Here is a 19179-nt window from a genome sequence, read left to right as displayed (position 1 = left end):
AAATAATTAGTGATAAGTCTGTATTCATTGCCATTTTGTTAATTGTTTTGGGGTTATTCTTGAAGTTCTTTTCTGTCCCTTTTTCTTTTGCTATTTTCCTTTTTCATTTTATGACTGTTTTTAGTTTCTTGTTTGTATTTCTTTCTCGTGTATGTGTGTGTGTGTGTGTGTGTCTACTATTCTGTCTTCCAGTTTGCTGATTTTTCCTATGTATTATCTAACCTACTATTGATTCCTTCTAGTGTATTTTTAAATTTCGGTTATATATTCTTCAGCTCTGTTTGATTCCTTTTGTATTTTCTAAGTTTTTGTTAAACATCTTCCTGTGTTCATCCACTTTCCTCCCAAATTCATTGTGCGTGTTTATGATCATTACCTTGAACTCTTTATTAGAGACTGCTTATCTCCACTTCATCTAGTTCTTCTTTGCAAGTTTTATCTTATTTTAAAAGGTATTCATTCTGTTACTATTCAAGGAAATACATTTGAAAATGCCAACTATCAAATTGGTGAACATTTAAAAAAGGGGTCAAGAATGATGAGGCTATGAATAAGTGTGTATTTTCATACCCTGCTGGTGGAACTATAAATTGACACTACTTTGAAGGGTAATTTAGCACTATTCATTAATATTTAAATTATGTATTACACATTTCAGAATCTACCATAGAGAATGTATGTATGTGCATAATGGGGCATTTGTAGGAACTCTTTTTGCAACATTATTTGTGATGGTGTCGTGATATTGTGATTTAATAAGAAATATGTATTTTGGTCTTCATCTCCTGTTCCTTGTATAGAGCTCCTAAAACTCTTGTATTTTTCTAAGTGGTAAAAGTAATAGGTACATATTTTGTACTAATATTTGGGTTTTGTCTCCTGCTTCTGAAATAGGTTGTTATTCTTAAGAAGCCCATTTCAACCACTCCTGAGTTTATGTTAAGTAGATGACTTTTGGAAACCCACTAAGGATGGGAGTGCTGGTTGCCACAGAAACCATCCATATGATTAGAAGATTGGAATTTTCAGTCCCTACTCCCCAGCCTTTAGGAAGGGGAAGGGCTGGAGATGGAGTCCAGTCACCAATGGCAATGATTTAATCAAGCATGCCTATGGAACTTCTATAAAAACCCTAAGCAATGGAGTTTAGGGAGCTTCTGGATTGGTCAAAACATTGAGGTAGTAAAGGGTGGCACTCCCAGACAGGGCATGGAAGGTCCACACCCCTTTCCACATACCTTGCCCTAGGCATCTCTTCTGTTTATCTGTTCATGAGTTGTGTCTTTTATAATAAAGGGGAAATAGTAAGGAAAACACTTACCTGAGTTCTGTGAACTGTTCTAGCAAAGTATTTAATCCTAGAAGGGGTCATGGGAACCCATGATTTCTGGCCAGTTGGTCAGAGATACAAGATACCTGGGACTTGCAATTGGCACCTAAAGTGGAGGGCAGTTTTGTGGGATTGAGCCTTAACCTGTGGGGTCTGTACCAACTCCAGGCAGTTAGTGTCAGAATTGAGTTAGTGTCCACTGAGAATTAAGAGAAGTGCTGTATGTGGAAAACCTACGCATGTGGTATCAGAAGTGTGAGTACAGAAACTGGGTGTAGAAGAAAACGAGAGGTTTTTCTTTTAGATGTGAACAACCTGAATATTCTTCAAAGAAGAATAACTAAACTACAGTTGAGATAACTGTGAAATTTTATGCACAGCCAAAAAAAAATGATTGAAGTAGATCTATATGTACTAATGTGGAACCAAGTTCCAAAATATGTTGTTGAAGGAAAAAATAAAACAAGATGAGAAAGACATACCTGGTATGAAACTGTTTGTATTCCTTCAGAGGTCCATTCACAACCTTACTATATATTTTCTCCAGGTTCATACATATGCGTAGAGAAAGATATGAAAGAATAAACACACAATATTTAACAGTGATTACCACTGGAGAAGTAGAAGAAGGCATTGAAATTGAAAGTATGTGTTAAATAGGTCCCTAACCATATTGGTAATTAATTTATTATAAGGAGAAAGTAATGAAAATTTAATTTTAAAATGGAAAAACATATTCAAAGTCATGCAGATAAAGAGGATAGTCTAAGATAAACTAAGTAGTCTGACAAAACCAATCAACAAATAAAAAACTTTTTTTCCCCCTATTATATTGCATTTCATATTATCCTTTTAGGTCATGAGAAAAATATTTTGAAAGGAAGCTACAGTGTTTTCATTGATTCCAAGTCTGGCAGTCATTTAGGAATTAGATTCTTGCTCAGTTATATATTTCTTTGTCTCTATCCTAAATTTCAGCTCTTAGCCTCTTAAAATAAATGTTAACCTTCTCAGTTCGGTTTTCTGCTTTGTCAGCATGTCGTTGGCTCATGTTCTACCTTAATAACAGTATACTATGGAAGGTTTCTGCTTTTATTATAAATGAAAATCTTTGTCTATATGACCTAAGCTGGTGTTCAGTTTCTTTCAGTTTAGTAATGCAGAATGCTGAATACTGAGTGTATGCTGACTTTGAAGAGTGACCAAAACTTTTTACGTTTGGATTTCTAGTTTGAAGCATAGTTAGAAGCCTGAACCCTCAAAGAACTGTATCATAGTATTTCCTGCATGACTCTAATATGGATTTTTAAAAAGTTATATCCCAAATATGATAAATCAAAAGAGTTTCCTGGTCTCTATTCAAAATGTAGCATTGTAACACTAGTTTTAAACTATGTTGTTGATTTTTTAGCATGTAATTTATTGACTATGTGACACAACATTGGGCAGCTGAAAAGGAGAGGATCAGGCACAACCTGGAGACCAGACGACCCATATGTTTGTGGTGTTTTGTTAGGGCACTTGGGACTTTTTGGAGGGAATACTTAACGACTGCTGAGTACATTGGATATAATTTAAAAGTTGGTTTGAAGTCCTTATAGTATTTTTTAATTTCTGCCTTCCACTCAGACCTCATTATGTCATGAACTAGGTAAGAGCAACAATAACCGCTCTTTCTTTCTTAATGATCAAAATACTTTCAAATGGGAATCAGGGTGGAACTGCTTTATATTAAATTCCTTTCTGTAGCTCATAGTGCCTTGGAGGAGCTTCAGTGTACTTTTCAGACAGGAGAAATGATTACTACTGTACTATCCTGGGACTTCAGTCCAGCTTGTGACTTGGGGGTGGGTGATTGGCAATCTTCTGTATAGCTGGCTTTGAAAGACTATGGGTAGGAACTTCCCAGAAATGAGGAAGAAGGAAATGTTGTAGTTAGCCTTCTAGACTTTCTTTTTAAAAACAGTGATAATACTTATTAGCAATGCTTAATAAAGCTTAAAACTGCTAGCAACTGTGGAATAACTTAAGAATTAAAGGCACTTCTTAGGCACTCCATATTTCAAGATGAAGCTCATGTATATATCAGCCCAACTCTCCCTTTTCCTTATTTTAAACATTGGCCAAGATTATTCAGGGACTTTCTCCTTTTTGCTCTGATTGTTGCACTAGGTTCCTTAAATACTACATGCTCGTTAGTTCATCCCAGAACTGACACCCATGCTTCTTCCCTCATCTTCTGCCTCAGCTGCTCTTTCATCTGGATCATGATGGCATGTTACAGGGTTAATGCTGCATTGCTTGCTTTGTTTGAAAAACTCCTTGATCATATTCATCAAAATATTCACATGGTATTTTTAAGCAGTTAAAGAACTTTTGCCTTGGAAGATGGTAATTTGGAGAGCTGCCCTCTCATTCTCACATTGATATATCATGTAAAATTTCCCATTGTGAGAGGCTCACTCAGGCCTGGTGTTGGGCTGGCCATGTAGAATTTTATATGGATTTATTTAATCCATAAGATTGGATCCTTGCTATTTTACATGCCAACGCATTTTGGCATTCAGTTCAATTCTATCCCCAAGAAATAGCTTAGCCTAGGGTACTTCTGAAAATTGCTAAGGGAGGGATGGATCTAGGCAAGGGTCAAAACCTGTGGGATAAGATTTTGTAAAATAATGAGCATTATATGTGTAACCAGGGCACTTGAGTGATTCACCAGTACTACCCATTGAAAGAAGAAATATGTTCATAAGTAGGTGAAAGTTTTTAATTCATAGAGAAGGGTAAAAAAGAGGATTGTGAAGGAAGATGAAAAGGCAAGGACATATGTTTGTTCTAGTAGAGAGGGGAGTTGGCAGTGTAAACAAAATTTCAGTAGTCCCTTCTTACCATGGTTACTTCTGCTTTGAAGTACAATCCCCACCTTCCCTACTTTATTACTTTTGTCTCCTTTTCTGCCCCCCACCTTTTTAATTTTTAAATTAATTTCCTCTTTTCTGGGCTTCCCTCTCCAGCCCTCAGTGTGCCAGTCCTCTCCATAATTGGTTATTATCCCATGTGGATGCAGTCCTGCCATGAATGCTCATGGCTTTTCTGGCTGCTCTGCCTGCCCCTCACCAAGTGAGGACAGAGGGTCTTTCTCTGGGGTGTGCTTGAATATGTGCTGAGCTGGCCTGCCCTGGCTCTTCTTCTAATACATATTAATGCTTTTTTCTTCCTGACGTATGAATACACGATCATTTGATCATTTGCTGTTTTCAATGTTCTTTTTGTGCTGACAGAGAAAGAGATGACTTAATGTCTGCACTAGTTTCTGTGAGGAGCAGCTTGACAGAGGTGCAGCAAAGAGAAGTAAGTGCTTATGAGCAGGTGAAACAAGCTGTGCAAATGACTGAGGAGGCCAACTTTGAGAAAACCAAGGCAAGTCTAATAAAATAAAGGCATGCCATAATTGCCTTTTTTTTTCTTTTCTGAGTATTTGTTTCGTTATTCTCCATAGCTAAACTGTTTTTTTCCAAACACACAAAGTGAATACCAGTTTGTTAATGTTGACTTTCTAAAGTAAACAAATTTGCTCTTTGGAGAATTCTTATTCCCCTGCAAATTCTCTTGCTGTATCACTATTGAAAGAATAGTATTATGATGTGATACAGTACTTTGAGAGACTTGTATGCTTAATCTTTTTATTTGCCGATAACTTTTAATGCGAAGTGAAACTATTAGCACCCATAGTCACCCATTTGTGTATGCTCATGTATGTGAAGACAGATGTTTTTCCTCTATACCTGGGAAAGTTTGAGAACATCCAGATATGCCACAATAATAATATATGTGTATTTAATAGCATCTTTAGCTATGAGTCTGTATCCATTGTGTGCTTAAGTCAAACACATTTAATGATAATGATAATGACAGTAATAGTTAACACTTAGTGATCAGGCAGTGTTCTAAGCACTTTGAATAGTAGGAGGTTACTGATGATTCATTTCTGTGTTTGGGGGCCACACCTTAAACCATTAAAGTTGCTATGTATTTTCCCTAAACACACTAGCCACGCTTCAAGTACTTAGTAGCCACATGTAGCTAGTGATTACTGTATTGGTCAGTGCAGATATAGAACATTTCCATTATCACAAAAAATGCTTTAGATAACATTGGTCTAAGCCATATAGTAGCATCACTATTTTATTAAACTATTGGGCTAATCACCTTTATATTAAGCTTCTCCTCAGTCATTGCCTTACCCATTTATCTCTATCCAGACCATCTTTAACTCTTCCTAGACCATTTGACCCTCATAATGCCCCTATGCCTTTTGAGACTTATGTTCATTCTGACCAAATGCCCTAACATATTTTACTTCCTCAAACACTCTCACGTCTTCCTTTGGACTGACTCTAGCTGTCCCTTGTTGATGTTATGACCCTCAAAACCTCCAGTGAAGCCCTTTGCTGTTCATTTTATCTCATGTGACTGTGATGGAGGGGTCAGCATTCATATCACCCCATACTGCCGTTCACAGGCCTTTGCTTTCGTACCTACTAACTCCTCTTTGAAGTTAGTTTACCACTTCTCTTTGAAATCATCGTTGATTCTCCTCTCCCTAATTTTAATCAATATAAACTCTCAATCTGGAAGACACTATTTGACATTGTTTTTTAAAGAAAATCATCCATCACTTGGGTTTATAAAATAGTTGTAAGATCTTTGACACCTTTTAAGAGCTTTAGCCTCTGACACTTTTCCCCCTTGTCTATGTCCTTTCAGGCTGCTATAACAAAGACACCTTAGACAGGGTGGCTTAAACAACAAACATTTATTTCTCATAGTTCTGGGAAGTGCAAGATCAAGGCACCAGCAGATTCGGTGTTTGGTGAGAGCTCACTTTCTGGTTCATAAACAGCTCTCTTCTCACTGTGTCTTCACATGGTGGAAGGGGCAAGGGAACTCTTTGAAGTCTATTTTATAAGGGCACTAATCCCATTCATGAGGGCTCCACCTTCATGACCTAATCACCTCCCATAGGGCCACCATCTAATTCCATCATATTGGGGGTTAGATTTCTACATGTGACTTCTGGAAAGGCACAAACATTCAGTCCATAGCACCCTCTACTTTATCTCTTTTCATCATTCTGAAAGGTTTCCACATCCATACTGTTAACATATGCAACATCTTAGTCCCGACACACTTTGCTTTCCTTAACTCTAACATTTTCTATGTTCTTCTGTAACTCCCACGTGAACTGAAGGGTCCACGAGATCTCAAACTCTAAAACTGATCTCTCTGACCAGAGCCTTTTCTCTTCCTCCCTATCTCAGTTAAATCTACTCAGTGTCCTCATAACTGCCTCCAGTTCTTCTACCTCCTCTCATATCTCACTTTATCTATTATCTTCAGGCTGTTCCTCTTCCCTTTCCATTTAGATGTGAATTTTATGATCTCAAACTAAATTCATTATATTCACTTCATCAAAACAGCTGTGTTCTCTACTCGCTGAATGGCACTTTTGTCCACTGTCATGCCCTGATTGGGAACTGGATGTCATCCTCTCCTTTGGCTTCCAACCAGTCACTAAATAGGAGTTTTAATCCTTGAAGTTTGCTTGAATTCTTTCCTCACTGTCACCTTTCTTGTTCAGGATACTATAATCTCTGGATTCATGAATTATAACATCCCTTGTCTCTTTTCCTTCACTCCATTCCCTACAATGCAGCTAGAAGTGATCTTTCTTCAAAGCAGATTTTATCATGTGACTCTCTGATTAAAATCCATCAGTGGTTTCCCACTGCCTTCAGCGTAATCTCCAAACTACTTCACATGCTTATGAGGTCTGTCCTAATGTGCTTCCTTTCAACCCTTTAGTGTCACTTTTTACTCTCCTCCAACAGACTCAGCCCCTGTCAGCTTGGAAAGGCAGTAGAATTTAGAGGTTGAGCATGGTCTTAGTAGAGTTAGTAAGACCTAGATTCAACTTCCAGCTCCACCATTCACCAGCTGTGTGACCTTGGGCAAGTTATTTAGTTCTCTGTGCCTCAGTTTTTCTTCATCTGTGAAATGGAAATAATATCTGACACATAGGATTTTAATTAGGACTGTATTTTAAAATTTATATCTGTTATCTTATAGAAACTCTGGCACAAAATATTTCTTCAATAAGTAGTTGTGGTGATGGTGATGGCTATTAATCCCTGTGTTTATGCCATGCTTTTTCTAGCCTCTGGGTCTCTGTACATGCCATGCAAATTCTTCTCCACACCATTGCTTGGATATTTTCTTCATCCTTCATGCCACTGTCTCTAGAAAATCTATGATCTCCCATGTCTAGATTTGATATACCTCTTATGTACTTTTAGAGCAGGGTTTCTCAACCTTGGCATGCTTGACATTTTGATGTACATAATTCTTTGTTTTAGAGATTGTCCTCCATGCTATAGGATATTTAGCAGCATCTCTGGTCTCTACCCACTAGATTCCAGTAGCACATCCCTCTCCCCCAAGTTCTGATAACCAAAGATATCTCCAGACACTGCCAAATGACCCTGAGGGGGGTGGTGCAGAATTGTCCCCAGTTGAGAACTACTCATTACAGCATTTATCAAAATGTATTATTATTGGTTGTTTGTTTGTATCTTTCATTAAACTTTAAACTCCTTGGCAGGAAGTAACTTGTCCATCTTGTCACTATTAAATCCCTAGTATCTTACATAGTGTTTGGTAAGTAATAGGTACTCAGTAAATATCCGCTAAGGGAATTTCAGTGTGCTCTCAGTAACACTCTAGAATTCTGTTATTCTTACCTTTCCAATTTAACTACTTTACCAGTGCCACGTGAAAGTTAAGCCAAATCATACATGTTTTTCCTATCATTTTCAGCCTATCAAGTGTTACTGAGGGAAGCCATGTAAGAAAGCAACAATGAATTCCACAGGAGAGTAATACCAGTCACGTTCAGTGTATAAGTACTGTTTAGCAATTCTTTTCCTTGCAGTTGACTACCACATATACTTTTCTAAATTTTATTTTATTTTATATTTTTTAACATCTTTATTGGAGTGTAATTGCTTTACAATGGTGTGTTAGTTTCTGCTTTATAACAAAGTGAATCAGCTATACATATACATATATCCCCATATCTCCTCCCTCTTGGGCCTCCCTCTGACCCTCCCTATCCCACCCCGCTAGGTGGTCACAAAGCTCCAAGCTGATCTCCCTGTGCTATGCGGCTGCTTCCCACTAGCCAGCTATTTTACGTTTGGTAGTATATATAAGTCCATGCCACTCTCTCACTTTGTCCCAGCTTACCCTTCCGTGTCCTCAATCCATTCTCTATGTCTGTGTCTTTATTCCTGTCCTGCCCCTAGTTTCTTCAGAAGCTTTTTTTTTTTAGATTCCATATATATGTGTTAGCATACAGTATTTGTTTTTCTCTTTCTGACTTACTTAACTCTGTGTGACAGACTCTCCGGCCATCCACCTCACTACAAATAACTCAATTTGGTTTCTTTTTGTGGCTGAGTAATATTCCATTGTATATATGTGCCACATCTTCTTTATCCATTAATCTGTCGATGGACACTTAGGTTGCTTCCATGTCCTGACTATTGTAAATAGAGCTGCAATGAACATTGTGGTATGTGACTCTTTTTGAATTATGGTTTTCTCAGGGTATATGCCCGGTAGTGGGATTGCTGAGTCATATGGTAATTCTATTTTTAGTTTTTTAAGGAATCTTCATGCAGTTCTCCATACTAGCTGTATCAATTTACATTCCCACCAACAGTGCAAGAGGGTTCCCTTTTCTCCACACCCTCTCCAGCATTTATTGTTTGTAAATTTTTTGATGATGGCCATTCTGACTAGTGTGAGGTGATACCTCATTGTAGTTTTGATTTCCATTTCTCTAATGATTAGTGATGTTGAGCATCCTTCGATGTGTTTGTTGGCTATCTGTATATCTTTGGAGAAATGCCTATTAAGGTCTTCTGCCCATTTTTGGATTGGGTTGTTTGTTTTTTTTGATATTGAGCTGCATGAGCTGCTTGTAAATTTTGGAGATTAATCCTTTGTAAGTTGCTTCATTTGCAAATATTTTCTCTCATTCTGAGGGTTGTCTTTTCGTCTTCTTTATGGTTTCCTCTGCATTGCAAAAGCTTTTAAGTTTCCTTAGGTCCCATTTGTGTATTTTTATTTTTATTTCCATTACTCTAGGAGGTGGGTCAAAAAGGATCTTGCTGTGATTTATGTCATAGAGTGTTCTGCCTATGTTTTCCTCTAAGAGTTTGATGGTGTCTGGCCTTACGTTTAGGTCTTTAATCCATTTTGAGCTTATTTTTGTGTATGGTGTTAGGGGGTGTTCTAATTTCATTCTTTTACATGTAGCTGTCCAGTTTTCCCAGCACCACTTATTGAAGAAGCTGTCTTTTCTTCATTTTTCATTCTTGCCTTCTTTATCAAAGATAAGGTGACCATATGTGCGTGGGTTTATCTCTGGGCTTTCTATCCTGTTCCATTGATCTATATTTCTGTTTTTGTGCCATTACCATACTGTCTTGATTACTGTAGCTTTGTAGTATAGTCTGAAGTCAGCCTGATTCTTCCAGCTCCGTTTTTCTTTCCCAAGATTGCTTTGGCTATTAGGATCTTTCGTGTTTCCATACAAATTGTAACATTTTTTTTGCTAGTTCTGTGGAAAATGCCATTGGTAGTTTGATACGGATTGCATTGAATCTGTAGATTGCTTTGGATAGTATAGTCGTTTTCACAATGTTGATACTTTCAATCCAAGAACATGGTATATCTGTCCAACTGTTTGTATCACCTTTCATTTCTTTTATCAGTATCTTATAGTTTTCTGCATACAGGTCTTTTGTCTCCTTAGGTAGGTTTATTCCTAGCTATTTTATTCTTTTTGTTGCAGTGGTAAACAGGAGTGTTTCTTTAATTTCTCTTTCAGATTTTTCATCATTAGTGTATAGGAATGCCAGAGATTTCTGTGCATTAATTTTGTAGCCTGCTACTTTACCAAATTCACTGATTAGCTCTAATAGTTTTCTGGTGGCATCCTTAGGATTCTCTATGTATAGTATCATATCATCTGCAAGCAGTGACAAGCTTTACTACTTCTTTTCCGATTTGGATTCCTTTTATTTCTTTTTTGTCTCTGATTGCTGTGGCTAAAACTTGCCAAACTATGTTCAATAACAGTGGTGAGAGTGGACAACCTTGTTTTGTTCCTGATCTTAGTGGAAATGGTTTCAGTTTTTCACCATTGAGAATGATGTTGGCTGTGGGTTTGTCATATATGGCGTTTATTATGTTGAGGTAAGTTCCCTCTATGCCTACTTTCTGGAGGGTTTTTATCATAAATGGGTGTTGAATTTTGTCAGAAGCTTTTTCTGCAACTATTGAGATGTTCATATGGTTTTTCTCCTTCAATTTGTTCATATCACATTGATTGATTTGCGTATATTGAAGAATCCTTGCGTTCCTGGGATAAAACCCACTTGATCATGGTGTATGATCCTTTAAACGTGCTGTTGAATTCTGTTTGCTAGTATTTTGTTGAGGATCTATGTTCATCAGTGTTATTGCCCTGTAGTTTTCTTTCTTTGTAACATCTTTGTCTGGTTTTGGTATCAGGGTGATGGTGGCCTCGTAGAATGAGTTTGGGAGTGTTCCTCCCTCTGCTATATTTTGGAATAGTTTGGGAAGGATAGGTGTTAGCTGTTCTCTAAATGTTTGATAGAATTCGCCTGTGAAGCCATCTGGTCCTGGGCTTTTGTTTGTTGGAAGATTTTTTTTTCTTTTTCAGTACGCGGGCCTCTCACTGTTGTGGCCTCTCCCGTTGTGGAGCACAGGCTCCAGACGCGCAGGCTCAGCGGCCATGGCTCACGGGCCCAGCCGCTCCGCGACATGTGGGATCTTCTCGGACTGGGGCATGAACCCATGTCTCCTGCATCGGCAGACGGACTATCAACCACTGCGCCACCAGGGAAGCCCTGTTGGAAGATTTTTAATCACAGTCTCAATTTCAGTGCTTGTGATTGGTCTGTTTATATTTTCTGTTTCTTCCTGATTCAGTCTTGGCAGGTTGTGCATTTCTAAGAATTTGTCCATTTCTTCCAGGTTGTCCATTTTATGGGCATAGAGTTGATTGTAGTAATCTCTCATGATCCTTTGTTTTTCTGCAGTGTCAGTTGTTACTTCTCCTTTTTCATGTCTAATTCTATTGATTTGAGTCTTTTCCCTTTTTTTCTTGATGAGTCTGCCTAATGGTTTATCAATTTTTGTTATCTTCTTAAAGAACCAGAGTTTAGTTTTATTGATCTTTGCTATCATTTCCTTCATTTCTTTTTCATTTATTTCTGATCTGATCTTTATGATTTCTTTCCTTCTGCTAACTTTCGGGGTTTTTTATTCTTCTTTCTCTGATTGCTTTAGGTGTAAGTTTAGGTTGTTTATTTGAGATGTTTCTTGTTTCTTGAGGTAGGATTGTATTGCTATAAACTTCCCTCTTAGAACTGCTTTTGCTGCATCCCATAGGGTTTGGGTCATCGTGTTTTCATTGTCATTTGTTTCTAGGTATTTTTTGATTTCCTCTTTGATTTCTTAACTGATCTGTTGGTTATTTAGTAGTGTATTGTTTAGCCTCCATGTGTTTGTATTTTTTTACAGTTTTTTTTCCTGTAATTGATATCTGCTCTCATAGCATTGTGGTCAGAAAAGATAGTTGATTTGATTTCAGTTTTCTTAAATTTACCAAGCCTTGATTTGTGACTCAAGGTATGATGTGTCCTGGAGAATGTTCCATGAGCACTTGAGAAGAAAGTGTATTCTGTTGTTTTTGGATGGAATGTCCCATAAATATCAATTAAGTCCATCTTGTTTAGTGTATCATTTGAAGCTTGTGTTTCCTTATTTATTTTCATTTTGGATGATCTGTCCATTGGTGAAAGTGGGGTATTAAAGTCCCCTACTCTGATTGTGTTACCATCAGTTTCCCCTTTTATGGCTGTTAGCATTTGCCTTATGTATTGAGGTGCTCCTATGTTGGGTGCATAAAATTTACAATTGTTTCATCTTCTTCTTGGATTGATCCCTTGATCATTATGTAGTGTCCTTCTTTGTCCCTTGTAATAGTCTTTATTTTAAAGTCTATTTTGTCTGACATGAGAATTGCTACTGCATCTTTCTTTTGATTTCCATTTGCATGTAATATCTTTTTCCATCCCCTCACCTTCAGTCTGTATGTGTCCCTAGGTCTGAAGTGGATCTCTCATAGACAGCATATATATGGGTCTTGTTTTTGTATCCATTCATCCAGTTTGTGTCTTTTGGCTGAAGCATTTAATCCATTTACATTTAAGGTAATTATCTATATGTATGTTCCTATTACCATTTTCCTAATTCTTCTGGGTTTTTTATTGTAGGTCTTTTCCTTCTCTTGTGTTTCCTGCCTAGAGAAGTTTCTTTAGGATTTGTTTTAAAACTGGTTTGGTGGTGCTGAATTCTCTTAGCTTTTGCTTGTCTGTAAAGATTTTAATTTCTTCATCAAATCTGAATGAGATCCTTGCTGGGTAGAGTAATCTTGGTTGTAGGTTTTTCCCTTTCATCACTTTAAATATGTCCTGCCACTCCCTTCTGGCTTGCAGAGTTTCTGCTGAAAGGTCAGCTGTTATCCTTATGGGGTTTCCCTTGTATGTTATTTGTTGTTTTTCCCTTGCTGCTTTTAATATTTTTTCTTTGTATTTAATTTTTGATAGTTTCATTAATATGTGTCTTGGTGTGTTTCTCCTTGGATTTATCCCGTATGGGACTCTCTGAACTTCCTGGACTTGATTGACTATTTCCTTTCCCATATTAGGGAAGTTTTCAACTATAATCTCTTTAAATATTTTCTCAGTCCCTTTCTTTTTCTCTTGTTTTTCTGGGACCCCTATTATTCGAATCTTGGTACATTTAATGTTGTCCCAGAAGTCTCTAGGACTGTCCTCAATTCTTTTCATTTTTTGTTTTCTTTATACTGCTCTGCAGTAGTTATTTCAACTATTTTATCTTCAGGTCACTTATCCGTTCCTCTGCCTCAGTTATTCTGCTATTGATTCCTTCTAGAGAATTTTCATGTATTGTGTTGTTCATCATTGTGTCTTTGCTCTTTAGTTCTTCTAGGTCCTTTTTAAACATTTCTTGTATTTTCTCCATTCTATTGCGAAGATTTTGGATCATCTTTACTATCATTACTCTAATTCTTTTTCAGGTAGACTGCCTATTTCCTTTTCATTTGTTTGGTCTGGTGGGTTTTTACCTTGCTCTTTCATGTGCTGTGTGCTTCTCTGTCTTCTCATTTTGCTTAACTTACTGTGTTTGGGGTCTCCTTTTTGCAGGTTGCAGGTTTGTAGTTCCTGCTGTTTTTGGTGTCTGCCCTCAGTGGCTAAGGTTGGTTCGGTGGATTGTGTAGGCTTCCTGGTGGAGGGCACTTTGCCTGTGTTCTGGTGGATGAGGCTGGATCTTGTCTTTCTGGTGGGCAGTACCACGTCTAGTGGTGTGTTTTGGGGTGTCTGTGGCCTTATTATGATATTAGGTAGCCTGTCTGCTAATGAGTGGGGTTGTGTTACTGTCTTGCTAGTCGTTTGGCATTGGGTTTCCAGCACTGTAGCTTGCTGATAGTTGAGTGAAGCTAGGTATTAGCATTGAGATGGAGATCTCTGGGAGAGCTTTCACTGTTTGATATTACATGGAGCCGAGAGGTCTCTGGTGGACCAATATCCTGAACTCGGCTCTCCCACCTCAGAGGCACAGGCCTGACACCGGGCTGGAGCACCAAGACCCTGTCAGCCACATGGCTCAGAAGAAAAGGGAGGAAAAACAAAAAGAAAGAAAGAAAAATAAAATAATTTTATTAAAATAAAAAATTAATAAAAAAAATTAAAAAGTAATAAAACAGAAAGAAAGTAAGAAAAGAGCAACCAAACCTAAAAACAAATCCACCAATAACAAGCACTAAAAACTATACAAAAAAACAAAGAAAAATAACGGCTAGATAGAACCTTAGGACAAATGGTAAAAGCAAAGCTATACAGACAAAATCACACAAAGAAGCATATACATACACACTCACAAAAAGAGAAAAGGGAAAAAAATATATCTATATATATAAAAAAAAGGAGGAAGAAAGCAACTGAATCAATAAACAAATCTACCAATGATAATAAACTCTAAATACTAAACTAAGATAAACGTAAAACCAGAAACAAATGAGATGCAGAAAACAAACCCCAAGTCTACAGTTGCTCCCAAAGTCCACCATCTCAATTTTAGGATGATTCATTGCCTATTCAGGTATTCCACAGATGCAGGGTACATCAAGTTGACTGTGGAGATTTAATCTGCTACTCCTGAGGCTGCTGGGAAAGATTTCCCTTTCTCTTCTTTGGTTGCACAACTCCTGGGGTTCAGCTTTGGCTTTGGCCCCGCTTCTGCGTGTAGGTTGCCTGAGGGCATCTTTTGGGAAGTCTGATATCTTGTGCCAGTGTTCAATAGGTGTTCTGTAGGAGTTGTTCCACATGTGGATGTATTTCTGATGTATTTGTGGGGAGGAAGGTGATCTCCACATCTTACTCCTCCACCTTCTTGAAGGTCTCCCTACCACATGTACTTTAGACTAGACAGGAATGCCACTTTGTTCATTTTCCCAACTCCACTCTTAGCACCTCACTCTCAATAGCTGACCTACTTTACTGAGATCACAACCAACTGACAAGAGCCTCATCAACACTTTCTCATCCCTCAAATGTGTCTTCACATTTTTTTCTTTCTTATCTGGTCCTCTTACTTCCCAAGATGAATCTCTCTAAGTTCTTGATATCTCCTACTTCTAGGGTTTCAGGGACATTGAGACATTTGTTATCACATCTTTCTTGTATCTTCCATCCTTCATTCTCCATTGTCTTTACCTTTGTAGCTTTCCATTCACTTCTGAACACATTGCAGTCAGTCTTTTAACAAATTGTAGTCTGATTTCATGCTACTGAATTGGTCACATTATGGTCACCAGTCACTTCCTGATTACTAAACCCAGTGACTTCATCTCAGTCCTCATTTGACCCAACTCCAGGAAGACATTAACTGTACTAGCATAACATATCATCATTTCCCCTTGATTAATCTGATATTTCACTCTGTGGGTCCTCTTTGCATTGCTCTTGTCTACTCTTCCACATGTCTTTTAACTTGTTTTCCACAAGCCTAGAATGCAGACATTCCTCAGTCAGTTCCTAGCCGTCCAGCCATGTTGCCCTAATTTCCAGGACTTTGTGTCTCCCCCTCACTTGACCACCTCCACATTGTGCCTTTAGCTCTAAGAACTCCTCTGTGCCCCAGACCTACATTTCTTGCTTCTACTAGACCTCGTTTATGGATGATATGCCATTAGCATCTGAAACTCTACACCACCAAATTGGAAATTCTCACCTCCTTAGTGTCTATCACTCCTTTTCCTTCTATAATTTTCTGTATTATCTTTTCTCAGATAATGGTATTATCATCTTACCAACAGCCCTGGCTTGGAACCTTTAAAATATCTTGGGTCCTCCCCATTCCTCACTGTCAACATCCAATCAGTTATCAAACTCTCACCGTATCTTCAAAAACCCCTACTAAGTTATGCCCGCAGCTTCCATACCTATACTCCTGCTCTGGTTCAAGTCTTCACATACTCTTATGTGGCCTATTGCAATAGCCTTCTAATTGGTCTCCCTCAGGTCTCTTTCAATTCCAGTATATCTTTCACATTGCTGCCAAAGTTTTCCTAAACTGTAAATCTCCCTGTTCAGGCAGCTCTCTTCTTGCAGTAGAATAAGACAAATCCTTAGCATGACCTTCCAGATCTTTCACAATATGGTCCCACTCTAACTTTTCTAGCCTTATCTTTCACTACAAGTTTTCATATAACCTATACTGTTTCTATAACGTGACCTACAATTGACTATTTCCATGAATTTGCTCATGTTGTACTTTCCTGCACTGTATCCATCTGTGAAGTATCTATTCATTCTATGAGGGGCAACTCAGATGGCAGTCTTCTCGGAAGTTTTCCCCAGCACCTTCTTGTTTGAATTAATCTCTTCCTTCTCTATATTCCTAGCAAGCTGTGTATAATTTTTGTGGCTGTTTACATAGCCCTCTCCACCAAAAGACCTTAAAAACCAGGTCTGTGACATCTATCATTGTATTCTTCACATGGCCATTTACATATTAATTGTACAATAAATGTTGTTGAACTGATGTAAAGTTAATTATTAGCTTTAAATATTAGTATGAATTTTTGTAATTAGTGCTTTTAAAATCTTAGTGGTTAAGAACTAGAAAGGCTATTGTGTATTGTAAATCTATTTTTCACTAAGTTAGTAATAACTCAAGGATTGATTTCTAAGCAGTTTACAAAATGCAGTGCAAGTCTGGCAGTTTTTATCTCTAAGGTATGTTAAAACATACTAGGGGAGAAAATATTTGCAAACGAAGCAACTGGCAAAGGATTAATCTCCGAAATATACAAGCAGCTCATGCAGCTCAATATCAAAAAAACAACCCAATCCAAAAATGGGCAGAAGACATAAATAGACATTTCTCCAAAGAAGATATACAGATTGCCAACAAACACATGAAAAGATGCTTGACATCACTAATCATTAGAGAAATGCAAATCAAAACCAAAATGAGGGCTTCCCTGGTGGCACAGTGGTTGAGAGTCCGCCTGCTGATGCAGGGGACACGGGTTCGTGCCCCGGTGCGGGAGGATCCCACGTGCCGCCGAGCGGCTGGGCCCGTGAGCCTGCGTGTCCGGAGCCTGTGCTCCGCAATGGGAGAGGCCACGGCAGGGAGAGAGGCCCGCGTACCGCAAAAAAAAAAAAAAAAAAATGAGGTATCATCTCACACTGGTCAGAATGTCCATCATCAAAAAATTTACAAACAATAAATGCTGAAGAGGGTGTGGAGAAAAGAGAACCCTCCTGCACTGTTGGTGGGAATGTAAATTGATACAGCCACTATGGAGAACAGTACAGAGGTTCCTTAAAAAACTAAAAATACAACTACCAAATGACCCAGCAATCCCACTACTGGGCGCATACCCTGAGAAAACCATAATTCAAAAAGAGACATGTACCACCATGTTCATTGCCGCACCATTTACGATTGTCAGGGCATGGAAGCAACTTAAATGTCCATCGACAGATGAATGGATAAAGAAGATGTGGCAGATACATACAGTGGAATATTACTCAGCTGTAAAAAGAAACGAAATTGAGTTATTTGTAGTGAGGTGCATGGACCTACAGTCTGTCATAAAGAGTGAAGTAAGTCAGAAAGAGAAAAACAAATACCACATGCTAACATGTATATATGGAATCTAGAAGAATGGTACTGATGAACCTAACAGCAGGACAGGAATAAAGACGCAGATGTAGAGAATGGACTTGAGGACGCCAGGGGGGAAGGGGAAGCTGGGACGAAGTGAAAGAGTAGCGTTGACATATATACACTACCAGATGTAAAATGGATAGCTAGTGGGAAGCTGCTGCATAGCACAAGGAGATCAGCTCAGTGCTTTGTGACGACCTAGACGGGTGGGAGAGGGAGGGTGGGAGGGAGGCTCAAGAGGGAGGGGATATGGGGATATATGTATACATATAGCTGATTCACTTTGTTGTACAGCAGAAACTAACACAACATTGTAGCAATTATACTCCAATAAAGATGTATAAAAAAAGTATTAGGAATTTTGCTTTCTGAGATTAAAGAGTGAAACAGCATACATATTTTAATTTTAAAACCAACTACTTTATTACTGAGTTATGAAATGGTTACTTTCTTCTTATAGTTCCTTAACATTTGTTGCCACCTAGTGTTCTATTTTGCATATTGCATGCTAAATAAGTAGAAGCAATTACATTACATTACATTAATATTGTATTATATCATGCCATATCATATTCAGTCCTCCCTCTTTATCCATGGGGGATTGGTTCCAGGACAGAAATCTGTGACTGGTTGAAACCTTGGATGCAGAAAATGTGAATACAGAACCTGCAGATAAGGAGGACAGACTATATGTACTTTTACAGTGGCAATGCAAACACCTGAGAATTTTATCAGAAAATAAATCTATAACATGAGAAAATTATAGTGCCATGCATGGATTCAGTTGTGTAACTTCTTTGGATCAAATCCCTATTCTGCCACTTTCTAGGTCTGTGCTCTTGGGCAAGTTAGTTAATGTCTCAAAGCCTCAGTTTCTTATCAACAGAGTGATAAAAGCCACTTAAAATTCAGTGAGTTAAATAAATTAATCCATGTAAGCCATTTAGGAAAGTATATGGCACACAGTAAGTGATCAATAAATGTTTTTGTTTTTCTTTGAAATTTGCAAGTCATTACAACTGGGAATAATTTTAAAAGGGAGAAAAAAATTAACCTGGGAATAAATGAAGGTAGAAAAGTAGAGGTTTTTGCAGTGATGTTTTGGTAAAGCTACAAGATAAAAAGGTTAACTGGGCCTTAGACCTGCCTGCCTCTATTGGAAGGGAAATTGTTGGCTTTGGCATGATGTTCCCATGAGCATATCTATAATGAGATAATCCTCTAAAGAAATTTTTTTTTTTTTTTTCCCTGTACGCGGGCCTCTCACCGCTGTGGCCTCTCCCGTTGCGGAGCACGGGCTCTAGACGCGCAGGCCCAGCGGCCATGGCTCACGGGCCCAGCCGCTCTGCGGCATGTGGGATCTTCCCAGACCGGGGCACGAACCCGTGTCCCCTGCATCGGCAGGCGGACTCTCAACCACTGCGCCA

At 38.3% G+C, this 19179-nt stretch overlaps 1 protein-coding gene across 8 annotated transcripts in view; it reads left to right on the top strand.

Moving 5' to 3' along the window:
- The window catches only part of SDCCAG8 (SHH signaling and ciliogenesis regulator SDCCAG8), a 261979-nt gene that overhangs the window by 58128 nt on the left and 184672 nt on the right, over positions 1-19179 (top strand). For all 8 annotated transcript variants that reach the window (XR_003436163.1, XM_027122442.1, XM_027122449.1 and 5 more), the window contains one exon: positions 4615-4753. Coding sequence is in view for 7 of the 8 variants with exons in the window: in XM_027122442.1 (XP_026978243.1) it covers positions 4615-4753 (139 nt within the window). In the remaining variant the exon portion in view is untranslated. The remainder of the gene's footprint in view (positions 1-4614; positions 4754-19179) is intronic.

Source organism: Aethalodelphis obliquidens, unplaced genomic scaffold (assembly GCF_003676395.1).
Source record: "Aethalodelphis obliquidens isolate GAN/ISIS:26980383/991018 unplaced genomic scaffold, ASM367639v1 scaffold24, whole genome shotgun sequence".
NCBI lineage: Eukaryota > Metazoa > Chordata > Mammalia > Artiodactyla > Delphinidae > Aethalodelphis > Aethalodelphis obliquidens.
Note: the sequence above shows the minus strand (reverse complement) of the source record. Positions and strands in the feature narration are given on the sequence as shown.